The sequence below is a fragment of the Ricinus communis genome, chromosome 8, assembly GCF_019578655.1.
Source record: "Ricinus communis isolate WT05 ecotype wild-type chromosome 8, ASM1957865v1, whole genome shotgun sequence".
In the NCBI taxonomy this organism is placed as follows: Eukaryota; Viridiplantae; Streptophyta; class Magnoliopsida; order Malpighiales; family Euphorbiaceae; genus Ricinus; species Ricinus communis.
The window spans coordinates 15,959,345-15,983,294 of record NC_063263.1 but is presented as its reverse complement, the minus strand read 5'-3'; the positions used below and the strand labels follow the sequence as shown (position 1 = coordinate 15,983,294).

The 23,950-nt window shown below is 30.9% G+C and overlaps 3 protein-coding genes and 1 long non-coding RNA gene across 11 annotated transcripts; all 4 read right to left on the bottom strand.

Moving 5' to 3' along the window:
* Positions 1-764: 764 nt before the first annotated feature.
* On the bottom strand, positions 765-6,029 carry LOC8266261 (protein CNGC15b). Of its 2 annotated transcripts, none has more exons than XM_048378295.1 (7): positions 5,645-6,029; positions 4,774-4,857; positions 4,064-4,619; positions 3,376-3,962; positions 2,815-2,926; positions 2,289-2,525; positions 765-1,672 (listed from the first exon to the last, which is right to left on the bottom strand). In XM_048378295.1, the coding sequence occupies exons 2-7, from the start codon at positions 4,800-4,802 to the stop codon at positions 998-1,000; spliced, it is 2,196 nt and encodes a 731-aa protein (XP_048234252.1). In that variant the 5' UTR covers positions 4,803-4,857; positions 5,645-6,029; the 3' UTR covers positions 765-997. The 2 variants fall into 2 exon arrangements, with proteins under 2 accessions (XP_048234252.1, XP_048234253.1); XM_048378296.1 differs by lacking the exon at positions 5,645-6,029 and having other exon boundaries at positions 3,376-3,668; positions 3,750-3,962; positions 4,774-5,305.
* A 4,778-nt stretch (positions 6,030-10,807) lies between these two features.
* On the bottom strand, positions 10,808-13,907 carry LOC8266260 (exosome complex component RRP41-like). 2 transcript variants are annotated; one of them, XM_048378298.1, is made up of 7 exons: positions 13,601-13,907; positions 12,691-12,769; positions 12,403-12,505; positions 12,249-12,297; positions 11,774-11,862; positions 11,283-11,432; positions 10,808-11,131 (listed from the first exon to the last, which is right to left on the bottom strand). In XM_048378298.1, the coding sequence occupies exons 1-7, from the start codon at positions 13,737-13,739 to the stop codon at positions 11,051-11,053; spliced, it is 690 nt and encodes a 229-aa protein (XP_048234255.1). In that variant the 5' UTR covers positions 13,740-13,907; the 3' UTR covers positions 10,808-11,050. The 2 variants fall into 2 exon arrangements, with proteins under 2 accessions (XP_048234255.1, XP_048234254.1); XM_048378297.1 differs by having other exon boundaries at positions 12,177-12,297; positions 13,601-13,904.
* Positions 13,908-15,485: 1,578 nt separating this feature from the next.
* Positions 15,486-16,554, bottom strand: LOC112536478. Its single transcript, XR_003080490.2, has 2 exons — positions 15,786-16,554; positions 15,486-15,703 (listed from the first exon to the last, which is right to left on the bottom strand). It is a non-coding gene; the product is annotated as an uncharacterized LOC112536478 (long non-coding RNA).
* Positions 16,555-17,325: 771 nt separating this feature from the next.
* LOC8266259 (receptor-like serine/threonine-protein kinase NCRK) lies at positions 17,326-23,465 on the bottom strand. Of its 6 annotated transcripts, none has more exons than XM_048378028.1 (11): positions 22,698-23,464; positions 22,111-22,191; positions 21,625-21,741; positions 20,854-20,970; positions 20,556-20,640; positions 19,732-20,004; positions 19,376-19,611; positions 18,941-19,237; positions 18,610-18,846; positions 18,072-18,299; positions 17,326-17,924 (listed from the first exon to the last, which is right to left on the bottom strand). In XM_048378028.1, the coding sequence occupies exons 4-11, from the start codon at positions 20,890-20,892 to the stop codon at positions 17,601-17,603; spliced, it is 1,719 nt and encodes a 572-aa protein (XP_048233985.1). In that variant the 5' UTR covers positions 20,893-20,970; positions 21,625-21,741; positions 22,111-22,191; positions 22,698-23,464; the 3' UTR covers positions 17,326-17,600. The 6 variants fall into 6 exon arrangements, with proteins under 6 accessions (XP_048233985.1, XP_048233987.1, XP_025015002.1 ...); XM_048378030.1 differs by having other exon boundaries at positions 20,556-20,619; XM_025159234.2 differs by lacking the exon at positions 20,556-20,640 and having other exon boundaries at positions 22,698-23,465.
* Between the last annotated feature and the right edge of the window lie 485 nt (positions 23,466-23,950).

Here is a 23,950-nt window from a genome sequence, read left to right as displayed (position 1 = left end):
CGCATAATGAATTTCAGTAATATTCCATTGACCATTACCTAATATTTAATATGTGAATAGGTAATTGTAATTAAATTCCTATCCCACAAGCATAAAGAATATAAATTCTTTCGTAAAAAAAAAAAAGAATATAAATTCTAAATTGGGCACTTAATTCAACTTGAAAAAGATTTAAATCTTTTTTTTTTTAATTTAATTTAATATTAGGTGTATATCTCAATAAGATTTCATGTTGGACCCCTATTCTTTCTGGATAAAAATATTAAAATCAGAAAATTGTTCAATGTCTTAACATTTGTCTTTAAATATGTGGCAATTAGAGATTGATAAATTAGCATCCTTAACTGTGAGAATTAGAATTTGGAGTGGATTGCTATTTTGGTTATGTAATTTTGGGTCATCCCTAAGCTTAAGCTCTGGTTACCTCCTGGCCCAGCCTGCTTCATCAAGGCATAAGCTACTGATAGTGTGTTTTTGTGGACGATACGACAGAAATATACCACCCGTTCTGAGAGAAAAGACAGAAAGAGTAGCTCTGTCTAAACTTTTCCACTTTCTCTTGTTCTTATATTCTGTTTGCTTCAAAGTGTGATTTCATATATGTTCATGGAATTCGTTTACAATAGAGAAATGTAAGTGGTTAATAATTAGAACTAAAACTAAATACATTAGGCTAATAATCTGAAAGGGTACAAAATTTTTTTAGTTCTATCAAACAATTTTGCTCATACTTGAATAATTTACACCTTCATTATTGAATAAACTTCTGAGCAAATTGTGATTTCTTTCCTTATTAAAATCAATTTCTACACAAGGACTGTCTTCAATGTCGAAGATCCCGTTACTGTAATGTAATCTCATTATGTTTATGGACATGTAAGGAAACAAATAGAATAGAATGGAGTCCTCATAATTTGCCCCAGTTACTAAATTAATGTACACAAACATCTAATTTTGTACATATAAGCTTCAAGACGAATTCGGAAAATCCTGAAACTCAATCCTCATCTACTGAAAAATCTGGTTCTGCAGGCTTCTGCAGTGATCTTACAACGCTGGAATCTGATGCAGAATGCTTCATGATGCCCCTTCTAGTACTTGCTGCTAGCCGTGCGGCACACATTGCCAAGCCTGAGCTTGCTGAAGGAGGTTCAGGCTCAGCTTCTGCAGGGTTTTCTTTAGCTCTGAGTTCAGCTGCTTCCTTTCTTTTTTTATACCGTCGCCATGCTGCTTGAATAAAACATGCCGCCCATGTTCTCCATTGATGAGAGTAGAAGCGGAACTTTTGTCTTAGTTGCTTGCTGTGCAGTCTTCTAAACTGCGATGCTACAAACTTCAGGTCTTCTGCTTCAAGTGCAAATGCCTCGACTTCTGAAATAGCCTTGACGGTGCGAGTGGATGATGGGAGGATGACACTTGGTCGCGGATCTAATGCCCATGTCAGCAACTCCTCGCCGCAAAAATCACCAGGGCCAATGCGGCATGAGTTGAAAAACCCAGTACGGCCACCGTTGGTTGTATAAGAATCAAGATTGCCACGGATTATGAATAGCATCTCGTTGACAAGGTCACCTTCACGCACAAGAAATGTGCCTTCAGTGGACAATGCAGGTTTTAGCCTCTCGCATATTGCATCTAGCATCCTTTCATCCATTTGATCAAATAATGGAACCTATATATTTCAAAGATAGAATTCAAGTTTTAATCATATAACCACTACCATTTTATGAAATTTCTTGTTAATCAGATTATTTTCAATCAAGAATGACCTCCCTGCTCCAAAAAACACAACATAATTCTCCCAAGTAACATGATCACCATGAACATCAATTTACGCCAACTTTTGAGATAATTGCTGATAAAAAAATTAATAGGTTTGGTAAAACTCATTTCCAAAATTTAACTCATAGGAAAAGGATATCCAATCAATCGCATATAAGCTATAATAGCTTAATAATTTAGCATGTGAGACAAATGCAATGTCTAACAGTTATGAATTACTTCCTTTTTTTTTATACTAACTGTTAAGTTTTAGCCGTTTATTTGATAGTTTTAACTATAAAAAAAATTAGTTAAATTAGATTAAATTATTTCTTTATAAATATTGTAAGATTACATCTATTCCACCACAAAAATAAAATAAAAATATTAGTATTGCATTGGATATATAAAGATGATAAATAATTTTAATAAATTAATTTGAAAAAGAGAGGATTAGCTTTAAATGGAGGAATAGTATTTAGGGTCACGAAGGATTAAGGATAAGAGTGTAGGATCCGATGACTTACTCTCCGGACTAAATCTAGGCAGAGGTGGCGCTTGATGTCTCTTCGGAGATCAAGGGGCAGCCCTTTGAGAAGAGCTTCTTCATCAACTCCTCTAGTGGCAACCCACTTGTACTGGTCGTACTTCCGAACAGAGAGTCTTAGCTCTGTTGGCAGCTGTCTATGATGCATCCATTGTTCTGTATCAGTTCTTCTTATTCTCCACTCTTCTAAGCGTACTGTCGTTGATTGTAGGTATCTCTACAAGTACAATGTTTAATAACACCTAGTAAATATCCTCAATAAAAATTTAAATCATTGCAGCTCAAATGATTTGTCGAAATTCCATGAAGCAGCTCTGAGAAACAATGATATGTGATGCAATATTCAAGTCTTGCTTCTAGAAAGAAATTAAGAGTAAAACATTAGGTTAAAATTTTACAAAGAATTTTCTTTCACTGTGAAGGGTAAACTAGCTAAAGATCAAGATTCCAGTATGCTGAAAGTGAAAAAGCAAATATGAGCTTGGAGATATAATCTGAAGGCTTACTTGCATATTCCCAATGAGCAATGCAAACAGAACCAGGCCTAGTGTTGCGATAACAATGGCGAAAGTTATTTCACCTACATATGTACTTGTGGAAAGATTCTGCCCTAATGAGCTGCCAGAATGGAAGTAAAAGAGTGTTAGCCTGAAACAGTACGAGCAAGAGTCCACATATTTCATACACATAAAGAATTGAGGTGTAAAAGTGGTTTATTTAAACCATTTAAAAACTCTCATGGAAGATATTCCCTTTTAGTTTATCAAGAAAGACAAAAAAAATAAAAATTAGTATCAAGTTAAACTGATAGATGATAATTATTAGAATCCGAATTTCTGATTCCCCTTCCGGCAACTTAACAGAGCTTGCCCATGCCAGACAAGCTATGCTCCAGAAACCAGAGTTTTTGCTAGAACTTTAAAAATAGACTCATTCCTAAAACTGCAAATAAAATAATCCCCATGGAAATTAATCCCTGAAATTCAATTGGGTTCTTCAAGTTCAAATTCTTAAGATCATTGAGAACATTCAAAAAGTTGACTGGGAAACTTAAAAGAGTACATTACCTCAGGTTCTTTAAGCCCCACCAAAGACAGTAAAAGTACTTGCGGAAAAATGTTGAAGTTGTAACACCAAATGTCAAAGCATCCCCAAATATACCGAACTGATAGAAACTAATATTTGGTTGACATAGATGTGTAACATTGCTTGATTTGAACCAGGAAACCCTAAGAGGGTTATGCATCTGATGGCAATCAAAATAGTTGTATCGACAAGAAGGCTTCTCCAGATGACATGCGCTTCTCCAGCATGCTTCTTGCCTTTCAATCGATAGAAGATACCAGCAAGCTCCTAAAACCTTCAAGAAAGAAAAATTGACTGGTTGAGCATTGCAATTCTGATAGGTTTCATCTGGGCAAAAGGGTAACTTTGCACTTACATGGCTTGCCAGCATGTATAGCATCAGGTTATAAGCAGCTCCTGCCCATGCTGTTTCTGTCACAACACCATTGGCCTTAATAATTCTTGATGAAAGGGGAAGGATAAGAAAGAGTCTAGGAAGGTACTGAAAAATGATGATGAACCGAAGAACGTTTTTGGTGTTTGTCATTGTGGAACCAGCAAGATTAGGGATAACAAACCAAATTAACACCTGAAATGTACAAGATGTAACAAGAATGCCATGGTTTTAGTCCGTGAAAGCATTCATACGACCTGGAGAGACTCCAATAAAGTGAAAATAAATTTGCATACCTGAGGAAGAGGCAGGGCGGCAACAAGATCAATCCAGAAGTGTGTTTGTAGGTACTTCACTGCAATCTTTTTAGAATCAATAACAAGCTCTCCTCTTCCAAAAACACGGGAAGAAGGCGCAACATAAGCAGTTCGAAAACGAATGAAAATCTGGATCATGTAAAATACATCAGCAATTGACCTAACAATTGTAAGGGAAATTTCCAGGGGTATTCCAATATCTATGCAAGCATTGTTCGAGACTATTGGCAAGTAAAAGAATAGGGGATCAACAAACAAAGAAACTAAGCATGCTATCAAAAAGATCTTAGTCCATCTGTGAACTGTTGGCCCTCGAGGGTCCAATATCTTCCTCTTAACTCTCTCATAATCCTCAGAGAATACTCTTGATAATACTTTGGCTTTCAATGATCTTCCAGGCTTCACTGAAACTTCTTTCTCAGACTTCTTAGAACTAGACTCTGATATTTGGGTTCCATCAATGTTATATTTAAGCTTAACTACACCATCTCCATTGCCTGCTGGTAGCTTGGCTAATTCAAGATCATCTTTAAACCTGCAAATTTATATATAAATCTCAAGTTCAGCAACCTTTTAACTAAACCAGACAATGAAAAGGAACACAGACATCAATTTAACAAGCATGTAGACTAATGCGTGACCCAAGATATAATAGTAGAAATTGAACAACTAGGAATTAAGGTGCAAACCTTACAGATCTTGAATTACCATAACCCATTGTGTTATTGTGGAGGTAGAGATGTGGCTTCAGTCACTGAATTTTATCTGTGACACTAAGAAGGATAGATGTGTACACATTTCAGGACAAACAGGAACTAAATGTACGAGGCACCATATATAAAACTGAAATTGACAAGGCATAAGCTCAAAGCCACAAGAGGAAAAAATGACCATTGATAGTTTCTTTAACCAGATATCATGTGAACAAAAGATTTAAAAATCTACATCAACTTGGACATGAAAGCTGGCTTCAAAAGGGCTATCCCCTCTTTTTAGGGAGAAAGTAGAAGTCAAACATGTGACCAGATTTCTTATTAATACAACCTTGAATCTACAAAAAAGTAATGGACATATATAAATCTATAAAGAAAGAGCTCATGTTTTCTTTAAATTCAATGTCGGTTGAAACAGAAACATATGAAAGCCATAACTTTATATTTAAAGTAATTTGCTATTTTTCTCAAACCATATTTGACTGAAACATCTAAATTCAGATGCCTTTGCTTGTACTCAAAAACTAACACATGCACCTATATAAAAATTTAAAACAAGGACTATAAGCAAGCATTATAATATCTTCCCTTCCCTTATAGGCCAAAACAACTAATAATTTTATCACAAAGAAAAACTCTTTCACAACATTATGCTATTGAGTCTACAATAAGAAGACAAACAATAATTCAAGAAAACTAAAATAGCAGCTATAATAACACTGGCAACTAAGAACCAACACAAAATATCTAATACAAAACATAATTTCCAAGAAAGAAGTAATCATTAATTCTCATATATAAATACTAACAATCACTGTTAACTGTTAAGAGACAAGGAGGGACTTACAAACACATTTCATGGAAAGGAACCCAGTTCCTTCCTCAGTGTTTCTTTGTTGGTCATTTACATAAAACCCAGAATTGTTCTTTGTTTTTTCTCTTTTACAAGAAGAAAGAAAAGAAAAACTTAACAGCACTGAAAGTGGAATTTTTTTGTGCTATATGGGAACTGACCAAGAATGAACAGTTTCCATTCTTGGAACAATCATAGCACAATAAAGAGCTGGAGTGTCTTGTTATTCTCGCCACATAAATGGCGGTTACATGTACTTAAACAGAAATATATGTATATGACAGGTACAAGTACAGTACAGCAAGTTGGTTAGAAAGAATATAAGAGAACTGGGAAAATGGCAAAAAGAAAGAAAGACTGTATGAATTGTATAACAGTGAAATGGAATCATGGAGAACAGAGGGAGAAAGACAAAAAGACAACAACATATGATTGTGTCCAAAAATAAGAAATTGAAAAGAGAATTTTTAACTTTGTTTTTCTCGTCCCAAAATAGGAAAATCTTTAATTGAATAAAATAAAGATTAAAGATCATATAAGTTGACTCATTAGAAACGATTACCCTATGAGATCCTAACACGTGCCTTGCCAGTGGTGTGCAACCCATGGTTGTTCTACTCAAATTCCAAAAAATTATGTATTTATTATATATATATATGATTAAAATCTTAAATTCTTTATAAAATAAACAAAAAAGTTGAATAAAATTCACATATTTCAAGGGCATATACCCTAATAAGTGAGTAATAAGTGATTTTAGTATGTTATATTTAATGTATAAGTGTTTTCCCTTCCCTCAGTACTTTCAAATATTTTTAAAATTTAAAAATAAATAAATTTGATGCTTTTTTTAGAAATAGTTTTGATAAAAAAGTGTAAAAAATAAAATTCTTTATTAAATAAAAAATTTTAAAATTTTATTTTGGTAACATTCAATAGCAATCCAACAGAGTTGGAGTAGATAAGTATTTCATAAAGTAATCATTTTAGATATAAGTTGTAATTTTTTAATAAAACAAATACTCGAAGTGGAGTATGTAAGAGGAAATAAGAAAAATGCATAGATTTCTTTGGAGGTTATTTTGTGAAAGCTTGTAATTAAAAGCATGAACTTCTGAAACAAATTACAAGGAAATACAATAAATGGAAAGATTAAATTTTCAGTTTAAGATGCCAAGCAATTAAGTTTACTTTGTTGGTGAAATTCAACATCCAAATACATTACTGATCATGGAAAAATGGTAGTGATTTTTAAGTAAATGGTGACATGGGTAGAATGATAATATGGATAATTTTGGGATTTGCCAACCTTATAACTATACCATTATATATATAAATATATATATATATATATATATATTAATTTTTAAAATCTAAATTTTTTTGACATAAACATATAAAATTTTTATTTTGACATGTGTATTTATTTTTGACACATGGAATTCAAGCTTATGAATAATTTTATAATTTTCTATTAATTTATTAGTTCATAATTTACATTCCTAATTAAACATTCACTTATATTAACTAATAAATAATTTTCTAATTATATAATGATACTAATTTTATCTTAAGAGATAGCATATTATTAATTATATTTTAATATTATACTAACTAATAAATTAGTTTTGTAGTTAGATAATAATTTTAATTTTAATAAATAGCATCTTAAATTATATTTTTAATATTATATTTAATAATAAATTAATTTTTGATTAAATGATAAATTTTTAATATTAAGAAATAATAAATTAATTATATTGATATATAAATTTATATAATATTAAATTAAGTAATCAATAATTTTTATATTATCACATTAATAAAATTTTAAAATTTTAGAAAATTAAAAAATTTGAGAACAAGTAGTTTACTATTATTTTTTAAAATTTTATAAATTAATATTAATATTAAAAATTTTATTAAATTATATCTATGAACTTGATTTTATAATCAAGATAATAATAATAGTCGTGTAAGGCAATGGGTAAACCACTAGTATATATTGATTTCTGAGACTAATTTTTTTTTGATATGTGTGCTTAATTTATATAAAAATTTTGTTTTGACATGTATACTTATTTTTGATACATGGAATTCAAGCTTATGTGTATTTTATAATTTTTTCTATTAATTTATTGATTAAAAAGTTACATTCCTAATTAAATACTGACTCTAATCCTAAAAATAACATATTAATTATATTTTTAATATTATATTAATTGATAAATAATAGTTTCCTAATTAGATAACGATACTAATTCTATCTAAAAAATATGATATTAATTATATTTTAATATTATATTAACTAATAAATTAATTTTTTAATTTGATAAAAATTCTAATTTTTAAAAATAATATCTTAACTTATATTTTTAAAATTATATTTAATTATAAATTAATTTTTTAATTATAAGAATAGTAATATCAATTATTTTGATAGTATTAATTTATATAATGCTAAAATTAGTTAATAAATATTCTTAAAATAATTTTTAAATCTTTACAATAATAAAATTTTAGAATTTTAAAAAATAAAAAGAAAATTTATAAATAACTAATTTATTATTATTATTTTTAAAAAATATTATAAATTAATATTAAATATTAAAAATATTATTAAATTATATCTATTAATTTAATTTTATAATTAAAATTATAATAACGATTCAGATAATATCAATGCACAAATAAATAATTAATTCATATCCAAATTATTTAGTATAAAAGAGTTAATAAATTTTTTGTGATCCTGTTTGACTTTTGTTAGCATTTTCCCCATTAAATCATTAGGAATTGCAGTTGGAGTTTATCAAATCAATCATGAAATCAAGGAAAAAGCTGGCTTTTCTTCCTTTTTGACTTACGTGTGCATGTTTTTATTTATTTTATTTTAAAAATCCATCCATGTACTTTTTTTTTTTCTTTTTGCCCAATGTTCAAAAATAAATATTCTATGAAAATAATTCAATTTCATTATAGAGAAAGATGCCTTTATACTGTATTAATATTTGTATGTTTAAAAAAATTGATAATTGCTACAAAATAAAGATAAATAAAATAAAGCCAAAAACAACTTGGCATATATTTATATGTCTATCAACAACCGAAAAATACTTCTGTTTCATTTAATAATGATAATGGGGCATCACTTGATAGTCTTTTATTCTATTTCATAATTCTTTTTCTTTTTGTGGTTTTTAATTTTAAGTAGACAAAAATGATGCAAAAAAAAAAAAACCATATATTTATAGTCATATATCTTGCACTCTATAATAATTGATTGTCATATGAACAAAGAAGAAAAAGAGTCAAAACCAAAATGAAAACCAAATCATTAATTGTTAATCATGTTAGTGATCTTGAATACCTTTTTTGAAACTATTAAAATTGTGAAGAACATTAGAATTTAAACAAGAAATAGATAAAAGAGTACAACATATATTATATCATAATTAATTTTTATAAGTGAATAATACTAAAAGTAAACTAATCAATTCACACCAAACAAGTGTATAAACTATTAAAAATACTATTAGATTTTATTTATAAATTTAATTTATAATTAAAATAATAATAATGACCGTACATTTCTATAAATTTAATTTAAAATCAAAATAATAATAATAATAATAACGGTCGTGCAGAACACATAAATAAAAATAACTATTTTACAAATATATAAAACTCTCTTCTTAACAATAACTGAAATACTCCACTTGGCTAAGATCTCATTTAGCTAATAACATGATTCTATATTACACGAAAATGACTAAATTATTTTTAATCAAATGGCACATACAGATATCTTCAATGTGATAGAATTAATTGTAATGAATTGAATAAAATATATAAAAAAATATAATATCATATAGAAAAATGAAATATGATAAATGCAAAATTAGTAATTTGAGAATTGAATGAAGAGACAAGACAGAATTATCATGTCCACCTCTTTGGCTTTGAATTGAATGAAGAAGAAAAGCAAGAAATGATGGCCATTGATTTGAAGGCAAGACTCGTTAACTTGGTTGTACTCTTAATAATAATTGTATAAGGATCTGACCACTTTCTTCATGTGGCATGTCTATGACGGTGGAATTGGATTTTCCTCTTCCAATATTATATTTTATATATTACATTTAATTCCTTCATTTTTTTTTTTAAACATTAATTTATCATTCAATTCCAAATGCTTTATTTAATGTCATCAACGCGTCTGACTGATCCTTCTTTTTTCTTTTTTTAGAATTTAATTTCTTTGAACTATTAGACCAGATGAATTAGTTAGTCGGAATCTATATACTATAAAAGATTTTAAGATATAAATCTTTTTTGATATTTAAAATTTTTTATTTTGAGATATATATTTATTTTTAACACATAAAATCAAAATTTATATATAATTTTTATATTTTTTTATTAATTTATTAATTAATAAATTACGTTCTTAATGGAATAATAAATTTTAAAAAAATAGCTGACAAATTGATTTTCCACAATGATTCCTAATTACACCACTACTTGTGGATCTGCAGGTCATGGTACATTATGCTAATTACTATTGTAGGTAACTCATTATTAAGCCTCTAAACCTTAAATTCTCTAAAATTACTTAAGTTCATTATCGATCATTTAATTTTTAGATATTTTACTGTTTTAGAATTAATTTTTTTTTAAACTATAATAATATGCTATTAACTTAAATGCAGCTAAGAATTATAAAATAAGATAACAAAGTTATAGAAAAATAATTATCTTTCCCTAAATTAGCATATATTTTGCTAATTAAATCCCTGCTTTTGTATTTTTTTTCTTTCTTTAAATTTGAGTCAGCATCAAAATTGCTTTGTAAATTGAACTTGGGCAAAAAAAAAAAAAAAAAATTATGGGCAAGTCAAAATGGTTAATATGTGTTTACTTTATATAATCATATTTACTTTCCAATTATATTTTACACTAAATTATATACTATTACTAATAGATCCTAATAAAAAAAAATCTGTTATGTAATAAAACCTTCCAAATTTCAAATGTGAAAACTAGATAAAAAATATCTTCATTTGCAGCTAGCTGTTGGCACTTGATAGTAGTACATGATTGATAAGCAAATGCTGATAAATCCCTGAAAAAGATGTTAATTAAGAAAATGCAAAATGGGAATTCAAATCCATTCAGGAATGGGAAGGAAAAATACATTGATAATACGGAATAAGGCAGGAAAAATTATCATTGACTAATCAAAATTTGGGCTCCAACCAGAAAAATCTAGCAAAACTGTATAATGTTGTTCGTGTTTAAAGGAAGAAGATGGGGAGAGGCAGGAAACAAAGATAGGTGGTGGAAGGGTGTCCTGTACGATTTTGGCAAACTTACTAATCATAATTCTTTTTAATCTTGTCAAGCTGAAGCAGGTTCTTTCAAACATGATCTCATTACTGTCGCAAGCTTTGAGCAAGCATCGAGGCAAAGCTGCATCGCCTGTTTGTAAAAGCAGTATTAGAACAGTTGCATTGCAAAAGTTCCATACACCTTATGTTGCTTAGTTCATACATTAAGGGGGAGAACTACAAATGTAGTTCGACAATGCAAAATAATTATGTGAAAGATGCTGTTAATATAAGTGATATACCTCATTCATCTTTGCAGCAGACCATTCTCCTGTAACAGTGAGTTGAGTCACCTCGTAACGAGAAGGCATACAAGTAATCATTAGGCTTCCATCCTGACAGCTTTCCTCTTCTAAAATTGGATCAATGACCAGGTTCGCACCAAGACAAGACTACATAGGAAAAGAAAAGACATGGATAAAGCAATGATGGGTAACATAAGAATGCAAAGTCTCAACATCTCTGTTTTTTCAATGCCGGGGAACATAAGTTTTGCAGCGATAGAATAATGCTGACCAAGTACATGGTCATATTAGCTTGAAAGAATTTAATGTTTTATCAGAGGTTTTTTCTTTTCAACCATTGACATCTCATATTGGTCAAATAAATAAATATATCAACACTATTGGTATCTAACTAAATGAACCAAACGATATTGCATAAGTATATGATTCATGCTTCATGCTTAATCACAAACAGAAAGTGTCAGGAAACCAGAAGTCTGCAGGATTACCACAGAAACTCCAGCAACAAGGTCATACATCATAATCCCTGCATCAGCTAAGGCAAGGCTTGCACAAGATACTATAACAGAAAGATCACCTGCAATTAAAAGAGATGAAGCTAATTAATGTGTTCAAAATGAATAGTTCTCAAAGTCAAATTAAATTTAAGTTCAACAAACAACAAAGAGCAAAAGTAGACACAGTTCCAATAAATAGTTGTTAAATAAAAACTCAAAAAAACGCGAACATGCTCCGTATTCTTTTGAGCTTAAACATGAAAGGCTCTAGTGCCAAGTGTCGTTTAATGCAATAACAGACATTTCAGATAGTATTTGTGCTATTCTGCAAACTACTTTGTGGAAGATTACTCATTGCGAAGACAATTATAAATTTCCACAAACTATAACTTACTGCCACCAGATTCCAACACCAATGCAAAAACATCTACAGTTGTCTTGGGAAAGGTTTCCAACATTATTGCACCTTCTAAAGATTTATGAAGCATCGAGGAAAATTCTTTGCAGTCAGATCCCTAACAAAAGGAGTTAGAAATTAGACATAGATAGCACTTGTAAAACAAAACTATAAGTTTCAACATGAGAATCATAAATATCATAGATGCATTAATCTTGTCTACCTGTCCACGAACTGGGGTAGAAAAAGTTGTATAGCTCACATTGCAATTCAGCCGGCCCACATCACTATACATCATTGCTTTCTTACTTTCTCTAGGCCCAAATCTGAACCAAGAAAGACAAGTTAAATACAAATCATATTTCTACTACATAGCTCTGCCAGAATGACCACAAGAATTTAGATACATCTCAACCACCCATCTCTAAATAGTTAAGAAAATTATAAATGAAAAACAATAGATATCATGGAGAAGATGATAATATTATGCACAAGGGGTAAGATTACTCACACAGACACAATGACCTTTGTATTTCCAAACTCAGCATAAGCTGATCCAGCAGCAGCATTGACAGCACCAGTCCTGAAATCTGCAAGTGATAACCGACTTGATGACTGTTAACATAAATCATAACAATCACATATCTCTGTGTATGTAATTTCCAGCGAGTTAATAATAAAAAATGTACATGCATGTCCACATTCATTTGAAGAAGCAAGCAGAAGGATTTAATGGTTAAATTATGCCACAATTAGAACAAGGCAAGCGCTTATTTATCCACAATTACACAATCACATGACTTGCAGCAGCTACAAAAAGACTCATATCTTTGGCATGAGAAGGTTTCACAGAAAAACATAATATAAATACATATGATATAAAAACCGACATTAATCTAATCAAAGCATAAGCAAAAGCAATAACAAATGAGGAAAAGAAATGTTTAAAACATAACTTTAAAGTTCAAAAGAATTAGATAACGCACCTAAGCTAAAATTAGTTGAAGAAAGAAAATAATAAAAAAAAGACACACCTTCAAAACACAATTAATCAAGTACATTGCATGCACCCATAATTCACACTGCATATAAAAATAAGAGAAAAAAAAAAAAAGAGTTCTACAAAAACCCAACTCAAAAACTGATATTTTAATTCATTTATCACAAAAGGGCACATAAAACAGTAATGCATTCAATTAACCAAAAAAAAAAAAAAAAAACAGTGAAGCCAAGTAACAGATTGATCAGGATTGAAAGCAAGGACGCAAAAATAAACAGCAAAAACCATGTTTCAAAAATTAATATAACAGCCAAGAAAAGAAAAATAAAAAAATCGATTCTAGATCATTTAAAAACAACTGAAATCTCGAGGAAAAGGGAGAGGGAGAGAGAGAGAGAGAGAGAGAGAGAGAGTATGTTACATGCGGGTCTGCATTCAGAGAAGCTGCGACCATCGGGTCGGACCCAATCGACGTCATAGTGTTTGAAAATGGGCGGGCGAGATTTCCGACTCGGAGTGGGAGAGTAGGTGGTCGGAGCTGAACCTGGTTTCGAGGCCATAGGTTTCTTTCTCTGTGTTTTCAACGATCGTCTGCTTTCTCTGTGTTTACAAGTTTCGGAAAAACAGAAGGATAAAATTGCCGTTCCGACCCTCTAATCTTTCCCGAGTTTTTTTCAGGTTTTTATTGCTATTGTATTTCTGTAAGGGATTAGTGTTGTTAGTAAAATTAGTCGTCGACTGCGCTCGTGTTGATTGGCTGTTATTTTTATTTTTATTATACATATTTTTAATTCATAGAAATTAAATTAGATTTTTTATTTCAGAATATTTATATACATAAAATCTAATTAATATTAAAATATAAAATTGATATTATATCATATAAGATGAGGAATTATTATTTTTTAGTTAATAAATAAATTTTATTTATAAAAATTAAAATTTAAAATATGATCAATATACTATTTTCTAAAATTAGAAGAAATTACTAATTAAAAAAATGATATATTAATTAACATTTTATTATATATTGTTTCTTATATTAAATTAGTACTTAATTAGAGAAGGAAATATTACTTAACATATTAATTATATTATAAAAAATATTATTTAATAATTTTAAAAATATAAGATTTTATATCCAAAAATAGTTATGTATATAAAATAAGTATATGTATTAAAAATATTTATATCTCAAATAATTTTAGTTTATTTTAATTTTTTAATTATTTTTAAATGAATATTTTTTTTAAATTCAATTATATTAAGGTGAACATATATATTCTTTTATTCTTCAAATTGCATAGAGATCTTGTAATTTCACTTATATCATTAGAGACTTCGATATAACTATATATTATTTTTATTATAAAAATAAAAGTGCATGTTAATATAATAATGTTAAAAGGATTTGATGATTAGGGTTCGATACTGAACGAGTGGGCCTTTTTTTTATGTTATCAAAGCGCAGATGAACCGGATTTCACTGTCCTGGGGGATGCTCCCCATTCTAACTTTACCACTCCGTGGGGTTCTGCTCCTCTCCTTGATGTACATATTAGATTGAATTTAAAATGTTATTTTCACTTCATACAAATAAAATATTCAAAAACATCGTAAATTAAGTGATTTGATTGTAAGAAACTGAAATTATTTTGTAGAGATTTTTTTCTAAGAGAACAGAAAAGCAAAATTTCATATTTAACTAATATAATTTTATAAAATTGAAAATAAGATAATACTTTTTAAATTTTTATATTTACACATCAGTATAGAAAATATTATTTTAATATTTTTTTGTTTAAAAAACATAAAGACGTATGATAGTGAATTCTACTATCATTTTTTATTATATATATATCCAAATTAATACATTTCTTTTTTATAAAAGAAATAAAAAATAACTTGAAAAAATTTAAAAAAAAAAACTGAAAATTGAAAATGAAAGAAATTTCCCACAACTAAACAACTCTCTTTTTATCCCTAACCTTAGAGCTTTGCTGAAGTGTTCTAATTACATGGAGCATTTGGTAAATTAGGTAATACCTTTTTTTAATACTCTGAAGAACTGAATTATAGTTTTCCCAGTGTTACTAAATGAAATAAAGAATTTTTGCAAATTACCATCTTCTTAAATTTTTATTTTATCTTTTGTCACAAATAAGTTTTACCATACATCTTACAAAGAAATTCATATTAGAGAACCAACAGTAATTATTGAAGGAGTTGCCAATAATTTTTACCCTGCATTTGACCTGCTAATACAAATTTAAACAAACAAGAAGAATCAATACAACAAATCTCAATTGCAGAAATGTAATTCGTGATTAGATTGAACCAAACAGATTCAGAATCAGAAGAAAAAGTGTCAATCAATTATCCACTGTCTTTTCATTCTACATACACAAATATATTCCAAGAAATGGAAGTTAAACCAGAAATGCAGCTTTAGAGAGGAGGCCCAGGTTCAAATAACGGAGGACAGCAGCTTGTAAACAGACCACAGCAGCACAGAAACCACAAACTGCAAATTAAACAGATTCTTATTTTTTTCTTCAGTATAATCAATGAAATGGAAGAAGAGAGTTTGAAGCAAAAATGCTTACCAAGAATCCAAGAATCCTCCATCCGGCGGAGCGGGGGGAAGCAGTGGTGCGGTTGAGGGTGGAGGAGGATCCATTGGGGAACTTAAGATGAATGAAAAATACTTCTGCCTGGTGAAAGTACCTCTCTCCAAAGAAAGGTAGATATGAGATTTAATGGTTTTATATGCTTGAATATTATGGAACACCCTTAGTTTCAAGTTTTTAGCCCCAACTACCATTCAAAAGTTGATTTCAAGAATTGGACATTGGAATCCAACACACACAAAGAAAGTCAGGTCTGCAAGATGGGTGCATGTGGATACCTAATTTTAATTTCTCATACATTCTTGCATTACTTGCATAAACATCAAAAACCAGCACTTCAGTTTAGCCTCGGAAACATGTTTTGCTGTCAACTTCCACATAGTTCTTCAAGGACAATGTCATTTTGGAGACCCTAACAAAAAGTACATAGTTTATTGTACTTGACCAATCCATCTTAGGAAGGCTCATTCCAAGAATCTTGTCAGTTATTTCAACGTCCCCGGCGATGACAGTTTGCAATGGATAATTTTTTTAATGTACATATATCTAGAGTTAATTTAGAGCGTATCGGACAAGACTTTTTACGGATGGCAAAGCACTATCTGAGTTTTAACATGACTGTATATCTAAGATTAAAACTCGAGACCTTAATTAAAATAAAAAAACTTTTTACCATCTTATCTATAGACGCTTGAGTTACAATGATAATTTTAAGTGCTGCAAACCATCAAATTCAAAATATATTGTCCAGATAATAAAAATGGAACTACTCCTTAATTCAAAGACTGTTGGATAATGCATTAATAATCAATCGAATCAAATGCCACCAACTCTTGGCAACCTCTCTATGAAGACCAGACCAGAAATCAGATATTGCCAAAGTCTATTCTTCTTTCATAACCTTTTTCTCAAAGAATTCTTTATCAAAACATGAATATCAATTTACAACTTAACACTATTTCATATTTCATATTGGCCTGATTACTAATTAAATTCTAGACTTTACACCTTTTAATAATTTTATCAAGATATTTTAAAATTTTAAAACAAATACTTATGCTTTCAATTTATTTTTAAAAATATTTTTTGGTGACAATTTTTGAAATATTACAATGAGAAAAACAACGTAGCAAGTTAATTATATTTACTAATATAAAAATTAATAAGTTAATAAAAATTTATTACATTTAAATATAAAATATAAAAAAAATACATATACATAAGATTTTTAATGGTCATATTATTAAGTTTATGATAAATTAGTTTTACTGATTCATAATTATTATTTTTAATAAGTACAATCAACTTCCTATATCATTTTTTTTACCGTAAAATTTCAAATGTTGTCATTAAGAATATTTTTAAAAATAAATTAAAAAAATAAATTTTTATTTTAAAATTTGTAAAAAATTGGATAAAATTATTTAAAAAAAAATAAAATACAGAATTTAATTTGTAATAACAAAGTAAATACATTCAACTTGAGTTCATTATGTGAGCATCAAGGCAAATATCATCAACAACCAGAAAACAAAATCAATTTTCTATAGATACTTTTTTTCTATACATTAAAAAAAAATGATTACAATAAAAGGCCATATTGACAATTAGCCTGAGATCTTTCTTCTAATTTCAAAGAAAGGAAAAATAAATTTCAAATGTAAAAGAAGATAATAAAGTGAACACCTCCTCAAAATCTTGCATGCTTCCTTTCTATCTAAGAAACCAAAACAAACTTGTACCAGTACTTTATACCTGATTCAGACATTTTTGCATTCAAAGAATTGTATGTCAAGGAAATTTAGCATTTGCCATGCGGAATGATTCAAATCGAGGTTCTGTTAAGTCCACAGCTTCTTCATCTGTGACACGCCAACTCCGTGCTTTTGAAGTCAACAGGATCAACCTTTCCATGTACTCAGATGAAACGGTATCCACTTCCATGGTTTTTTGCCTGACAGAGAGAGTATGTTCAACATCCAATGGCAGAGAACCCAGAGCTGACTGTTTAGCTGAACTCTCTCGTCTCAGCTCTGCTGCATCAACAGAACCTTCAACTAGATTGCCAGATTTCTGTATATGTGACTCCATTTTCATGCTACGTGTGAAAGACATCTGTATGACAAATGAATAAAGCATGTTAAATTTTATTGGGTACCTGCCTATGTTTGTATTGATATTTCTGCAGCGTCAACAGTTGAAACCAAGAAAAAACTACAAACTAGAAAGAAGTATCAGCGGGTTAGCTTATGATTCTATTACCTGAAAGAGATTTACAGGGATGTTTCTCCTCCTAGATTTATCTGGTGCGATAGTTGAGAGAATTTGTACAATTTCACGCATGGTTGGTCGAGCATCAGGATCCAATAGCAGGCACTCCTTAGCTAGGTAAGCCATTATCTGCATTTCTTCTTCTGGGAAATTCCCTTTCAGTCGTTGGTCAGGCAATTCTGAAACTACTCGCCTACTGTCCTGCAGACGAGGGGTAGCCTACACAAATAAGAAACCACATCAGCAATATTAATTCCCAAAAGAATTGCACTTGCTCTTACAAAATTGTTTCCTAATAATAACATGAACATTTCATAACAAAAGTTCCAGACAGAGCAATCTCTGAAAATTTCTCTGGTCATATAATGCTAAAATACACAGCCAAACAAGAATAAGAATGATTCAACTGCAAAAGAAATCGTGATAGCCAGAAGGATTAATGTTGTCGAGATGATTATACAGCACTAGGAAAATAAAAACCTGGCGTAGGGTGAAAATGCATGCAATATAATAAAGTGATTTATTATACCCATAAGACAAGGCTTTCTTCTCCTTTGTTGGTTGATTTATGAATGGGTTGTCGACCGCTTATTAGCTCAAGAAGAACTACGCCAAAACTGAAAACATCTGACATAAGAGATGCTCTCCCAACCATTGCATACTCTGGTGCAAAATAGCCAAAAGTTCCCTGCATTCTTGCTGGAGAACTAGAACTGCTGGGAACACCATCAGCTTTTAAACGTTTAGCCATACCGAGGTCAGTAATCTGCACATTTTGAAGTTTACACTAATTCACAGTTAGCATCCAATCTATTTGATATTAATAATCATAACACATACCCAAAAGATAAGACACTTACTTTTGCTCCCCAGTTTTCATCCAGGAGGATATTTGTAGATTTGACATCTCTGTGCAAAATTCTTGGAGCAGCTGCTTCATGGAGATATTCTAAGCCCCTTGCAGCTCCTATTGCGATTGCAACCCGAGTTTCCCATTTCATGCTTTCTCCTGAAATTCCATCCAAGCAATCCCTCAAGTTACCATTAGGCATGTACTCAAAGACCAGCAACCTCTTAGAATGTTTCCCTTGGAACTCTGAGCAGCAGCCAAGCAACGGCACAACGTGACAATGATGGAGTCTTGATAATACTTCAACCTGAGGAACAAAATAATGCACAAAATTCATATGGAATATTGTAAAGATGGTTGTTTTCTGCTTTTCGCTTTAAGATGCAAATGGAAAGAGAAGCTGTTCCCTAACCAACTAATGAAAATAATGGAAAAGCTGGAGTACCTCTTTTGAAAAGAGAGAATCGGCATCAGGTCCCCCCTGAGCGTTAAGTCTCTTAATTGCCACAGTTTTACCATTTCTAAGCTGACCACGATATACATAGCTACTTCCACCAAGTCCTATGAGATTGGAATTGGAGAAATTTTTGGTTGCGTGTTCCAATTCAGAGTACGAAAATCGGACTATGGTGCCATTTATAATATCTGAACTGCCCCTGTAGAAAGCCCGGCGAAAGCACCCTGAGAAATTGGGGAAAATTCATTAAAATAAGTACATTAATATGCAGTTTATTGGTCAAACTTTGATTAGAACCATCAAGCTGAACAGAAAACATTATAGTCACAATAATTGCCACCTACCTGGCATAGGATTAAGGTGGGTATCAATACTAACTCCAGTTTCCAACAGTGAAGATGCCTTGTGACTTATTAAGTTAGTAGCACTAGTGTAACTTGTTTCTCTGTCAGATATGAATATTGGTGACTGGAAAGGGCAGTTATCTTTTCGATAGACATAGCATGTTATAGAAGCAAGAAAAGCTAGTGTTGTAAGTATGACACATAGTAGCAGAATGATCACAACAACCTTGCCAGAAAAGTGTTTTCGTTTTTCTTGAGCTTGGGCAACAGATCCTGTTAGAAGCAAGTAGATGTCATTAAATGAGCCTACAGACTAAATCTTACCATTAATGGAAGACTATGTACAGGAACTAAAGCATCAAAAAGTTCAGGGCAGATGAGTTAAAAAGCAATACATACTCTCATATGCAGTACCCAGTTCTTTTTTGTCCAGCAGATATTTCAATGCAGGTCACGAACAAACTTGAGAAAAAGTAAAGTAAAAAAAAAGAAAGTATATTGAACCCATTGAATAGCATTACTCATTTGCTTATGTCATTTTCTGTTTGGATGAAACAAATACCAACATCAAATTACATTCGATTGATAGACTCCCAACTTAGCTTCAAAATCTGAGTATGGCATCTATTGCCCTATGCCATAGTTTAATCATATAAATGCCATGCATTTTCAGCTTTTGTTATCCAGTTTGACTGATATAAAATAAAACCCAAATATTAAAGAGATAATCCAGGAATTCCTATTCACCCCATTTGAATTGATCAATGCCTGATCATGCACGATAAGCAGAGCTTCATCATCCTTACTCTAAACATCAAACATACCATGTGATGCAGAATCTTGTCCAGCAGAAACCACAACTACGGGGCATAATATTTGAAACACGTCCTGACGTACAAAGAAAAGAGACTAATGCACATAGCATTATTCACTAAATAATAACTGAAAGAACAAGATTCATTATGTGTTAATTAGACCATTAAGTCATACAAAAGAAAAAAAATAAACTAAGAAACAAATCCAGACTCTGGCCACGGAAATCAGGATTATAAGCAAAGGGGGGAGAGGGGAGAAAGCAAGAGAGAAGGAGAAGGAAAAAGAAATGAGAAAGAAGAAATGTACCAGAAGTGCAGTTGCAGGCTGTAAAACAAGTGGAATCATGACTACCAGAAGCTATTCTAGGCAATCCATCAGCAGCACATGTACATCCCCAAGTACTGTCTTTTGAACCTCCAGCCACTGTATAAGAGGCAAATCAGTTAATTAGTACCAACATTAGAAGTAGCTGCAATATGAACACTCAATTTTCATATGAACACAATACATGGGCAATTTTCCACTACAGATAGAGAGAAATATATATGACAAAGAACATACCTGTAGATAGTTTTAACAGAAAATTACAGCTGACATTAATTTTTTCAAATGGAAGGATCTAACTCATAAATAGCCTTTTCCAGAATGTGCTTCTGGTAAGAGTGCCTACTTTGAGAAGGAGAAGTTGGAGGGCAATTAGACTGCAACGGAGTCTTTTATTAATGATAATGATATCATCATAGATCTACAAGTAGCAGTCCCAAGTTAAATATCTAGGGAAAACATGAATGTAACTGTCTTTTACTTCTTCTATATGGTTTGCAGTACCCAACAATATTTTTTATGCTATTTACATTTCACAAAGTGTAGCAACTCTACTTGAGATGTAGATTATAAAGTCCACCATCAACTGTCTTCTTGCACCTAATTCTCTTGGTTAAAAAGTTTAGTTGAGAGTTTGTCATACCAGAAAATATTTCCAACAACGAAAATATAGCAATAAGTTTAAATGACCACTGCTTTAACCCAATCATAACTTAAATCTTCTGAATAATTATATGGCAACCAACAACATACCTGGATTGCAATCACAGGAAGTAGAACAGTTAGATTTGACATAAGTCTGATTTCCTTGACTTGACAATGAACATGTACATGTCCAATTGTTTAGGCCTGATGTAGTGGAAAGTTCATCTGCACCACCAGTTAGCAGAAATTAAATTCTAATGCACCTAACTGGATGGCTGGAATTACAGTTCAGCACCATGTACAGTTAGATTATATATAGCATTGCTTACTCCGGGATATCAAGATAACTTTTCAGTGCCTAGGCACTCCAAGCAAACATCTTTGATTGCTGGTTCTACTACCAATGCACAGAAGTACAACAGCTGATGCACATCTATTTATGGAGATTCAACTAACATGTTTGCTTGAAGATGCCCTGGCTTGCAGAAGCTTCTAAACATTCCATGGCACATTATAAATGGTCTACATTTTTATATATTTAATCATAAACGGCGGAAAGCCAAAACAAGAAATCTCATTTATATTGATACTAACCACAAAGACCTTGCTGAATCCAGATCAAACCGACAAGACAAGCAAGGGCAACTTCCACTTGAAGCTTCATTTATTCCAAAACTAGCCATAAAAAAGTTGCCAGTCAACTCTATGTAATTTACAACAAATGTCTTCTACTAATTTAACAAATTAACAGTTGAAAACAGAACTTAACTTAAGTAATAGAAACAGCCAGTAAAGTTTAGGAAAGTATAAAAGTATATGAAGCAGCACACAACTCTTCAGTACTTGCTGAACAGCAGAGAAAAGAGAACCTTCTTAAAAGACAGCATAAAGACGATGCATTTTTTATTTTGTGGTCACCCAAAAAGAACATTTGGTACATTTTAAACCATAAACTTCCCAGGAAATATTTTCTGGTCATCAAATTTAACCAATATATTATGAGCCAAACAAGACCATTTTAAACAAAAAAGCTTGCAATATTCTAGAAAAAAACACTATCATTCTGTACAAGGAATAACATGTTAGAAGCTACAATTGCTCCCTAAACAAAAGAAAAAGGAAAAGGAAAAAATTAATAAACTAATTTATTGAAAAGACGAAGAAGAACTTAAAATGGAAACCTTCATTAGGACCAGGTACTTGCTCTCCAAGCTTCTTTGATCTTAAATCCTCCAATCTGCAACAGATAAATGATAGTAAAAGCTTAGTGAAAGGTGATACCAATTAAACTCAAGGACGAACATACTGGTACACGGAAAAGGAGAATGCTTTAAATCTTTACATAATGAACAAATAAAAAAGCTTCTACTGATTGACAAACCACATGTCGGCTTCTACCTAATCCTAACAATTAGCATAGAGCAAGAGCATCAGAAGCTCAAACTGTGTATCTCAGTTAGAAATCAGTAAATCTGTCAAATATGCTTCCAATTATTTTCTAAATACAGTTCAATGCAAATGACTCCATAGACTACCAAATTAAACTCAATTATGGAGCTAGCGACCAAAATTTACCATTAACGCTCTTAAGCTAATTATTAGTCATATGCGGTTCTTAAAAGTACTATCTAGTAAGATCATGAGACAACTGTAGGCCTTAATTGCAAAAAGGTGTCCCTATAAACAAGGACATTAGACAGTGAATTAAATTACTTCTGACATGGTTGACATCAAGTAATTTAGATATGATCAAGAAAAGAAAAAGGACCCCAGATGTAACTCTTCAAACCAAACATGACCCAGAATTTAACTCAGCCAAACCAAATATAACCCCATTAATGGAGATAGAGAAAGAAGACCCATCACAATAAATGACTATTTAACAGAAACTTGAGTGTTATCCTGCTCCTGCCACATCTTCCTTCTGCAACAGAAACACTTCCAAAATAACACTCAGAATAACAATTCACCGACAAAGTTACCTGAAAAGGTGTGAAAAGATGGGCCAGTCCAATCCAGAAGTAACACTCAGCAAGTCACGCTCAGAATTTCTAGCAATAAATCTAAGTAAAACGAAAGCTAAACCAAGCAAAAAAAAAACACCCCTAAAAGAAGTTCAAAGAAGGAATGATTATGATTAATCTAAATCTAAAATGAGAAAAACCAATGACAATAAGTTAACAAAAAGTCCAACAATGGATAGAGACTGATAATGAGATGATGCATTATATTAGGACAATACAAAACGAAAGAAGAAAAAAGAAGAACAAAGAAACAAATTTCATCCACCACACACCTCTTGAAAGCTACACATTTGCAACCATGAAAATCACCCTTCAACCATTTCTAGCACGTATATCTAATCACTCATTAAGAATCTAATGAAACCCCCACAATTTGTTTATGCCAAAACAGTACTCAAATACCTTTCTTT

Bases quoted from the DNA above. Each gene is read 5' to 3' on its own strand.
- LOC8266261 (XM_048378295.1), bottom strand. From the start codon at position 4,802: ATGGGTTATGGTAATTCAAGATCTGTAAG. The intron at 4,620-4,773 runs GTTTGCACCTTA...ATAAATTTGCAG, and splicing joins GGTAATTCAAGATCTGTAAG to GTTTAAAGATGATCTTGAAT. The intron at 3,963-4,063 runs GTATGCAAATTT...TGTACATTTCAG, and splicing joins CCGCCCTGCCTCTTCCTCAG to GTGTTAATTTGGTTTGTTAT.
- LOC8266259 (XM_025159234.2), bottom strand. From the start codon at position 22,180: ATGAAGCTTCAAGTGGAAGTTGCCCTTGCTTGTCTTGTCGGTTTGATC. The intron at 20,971-21,624 runs GTATGTTGTTGG...CCTCTTATACAG, and splicing joins TTCCTGTGATTGCAATCCAG to TGGCTGGAGGTTCAAAAGAC. The intron at 17,925-18,071 runs GTAATAGAATCA...TTTGTCATACAG, and splicing joins TCCCTGTAAATCTCTTTCAG to ATGTCTTTCACACGTAGCAT.
- LOC8266260 (XM_048378297.1), bottom strand. From the start codon at position 13,739: ATGGCCTCGAAACCAGGTTCAGCTCCGACCACCTACTCTCCCACTCCG. The intron at 12,506-12,690 runs GTGAGTAATCTT...TTCTTGGTTCAG, and splicing joins ACAAAGGTCATTGTGTCTGT to ATTTGGGCCTAGAGAAAGTA. The intron at 12,298-12,402 runs GTAGACAAGATT...TCCTTTTGTTAG, and splicing joins CTACCCCAGTTCGTGGACAG to GGATCTGACTGCAAAGAATT.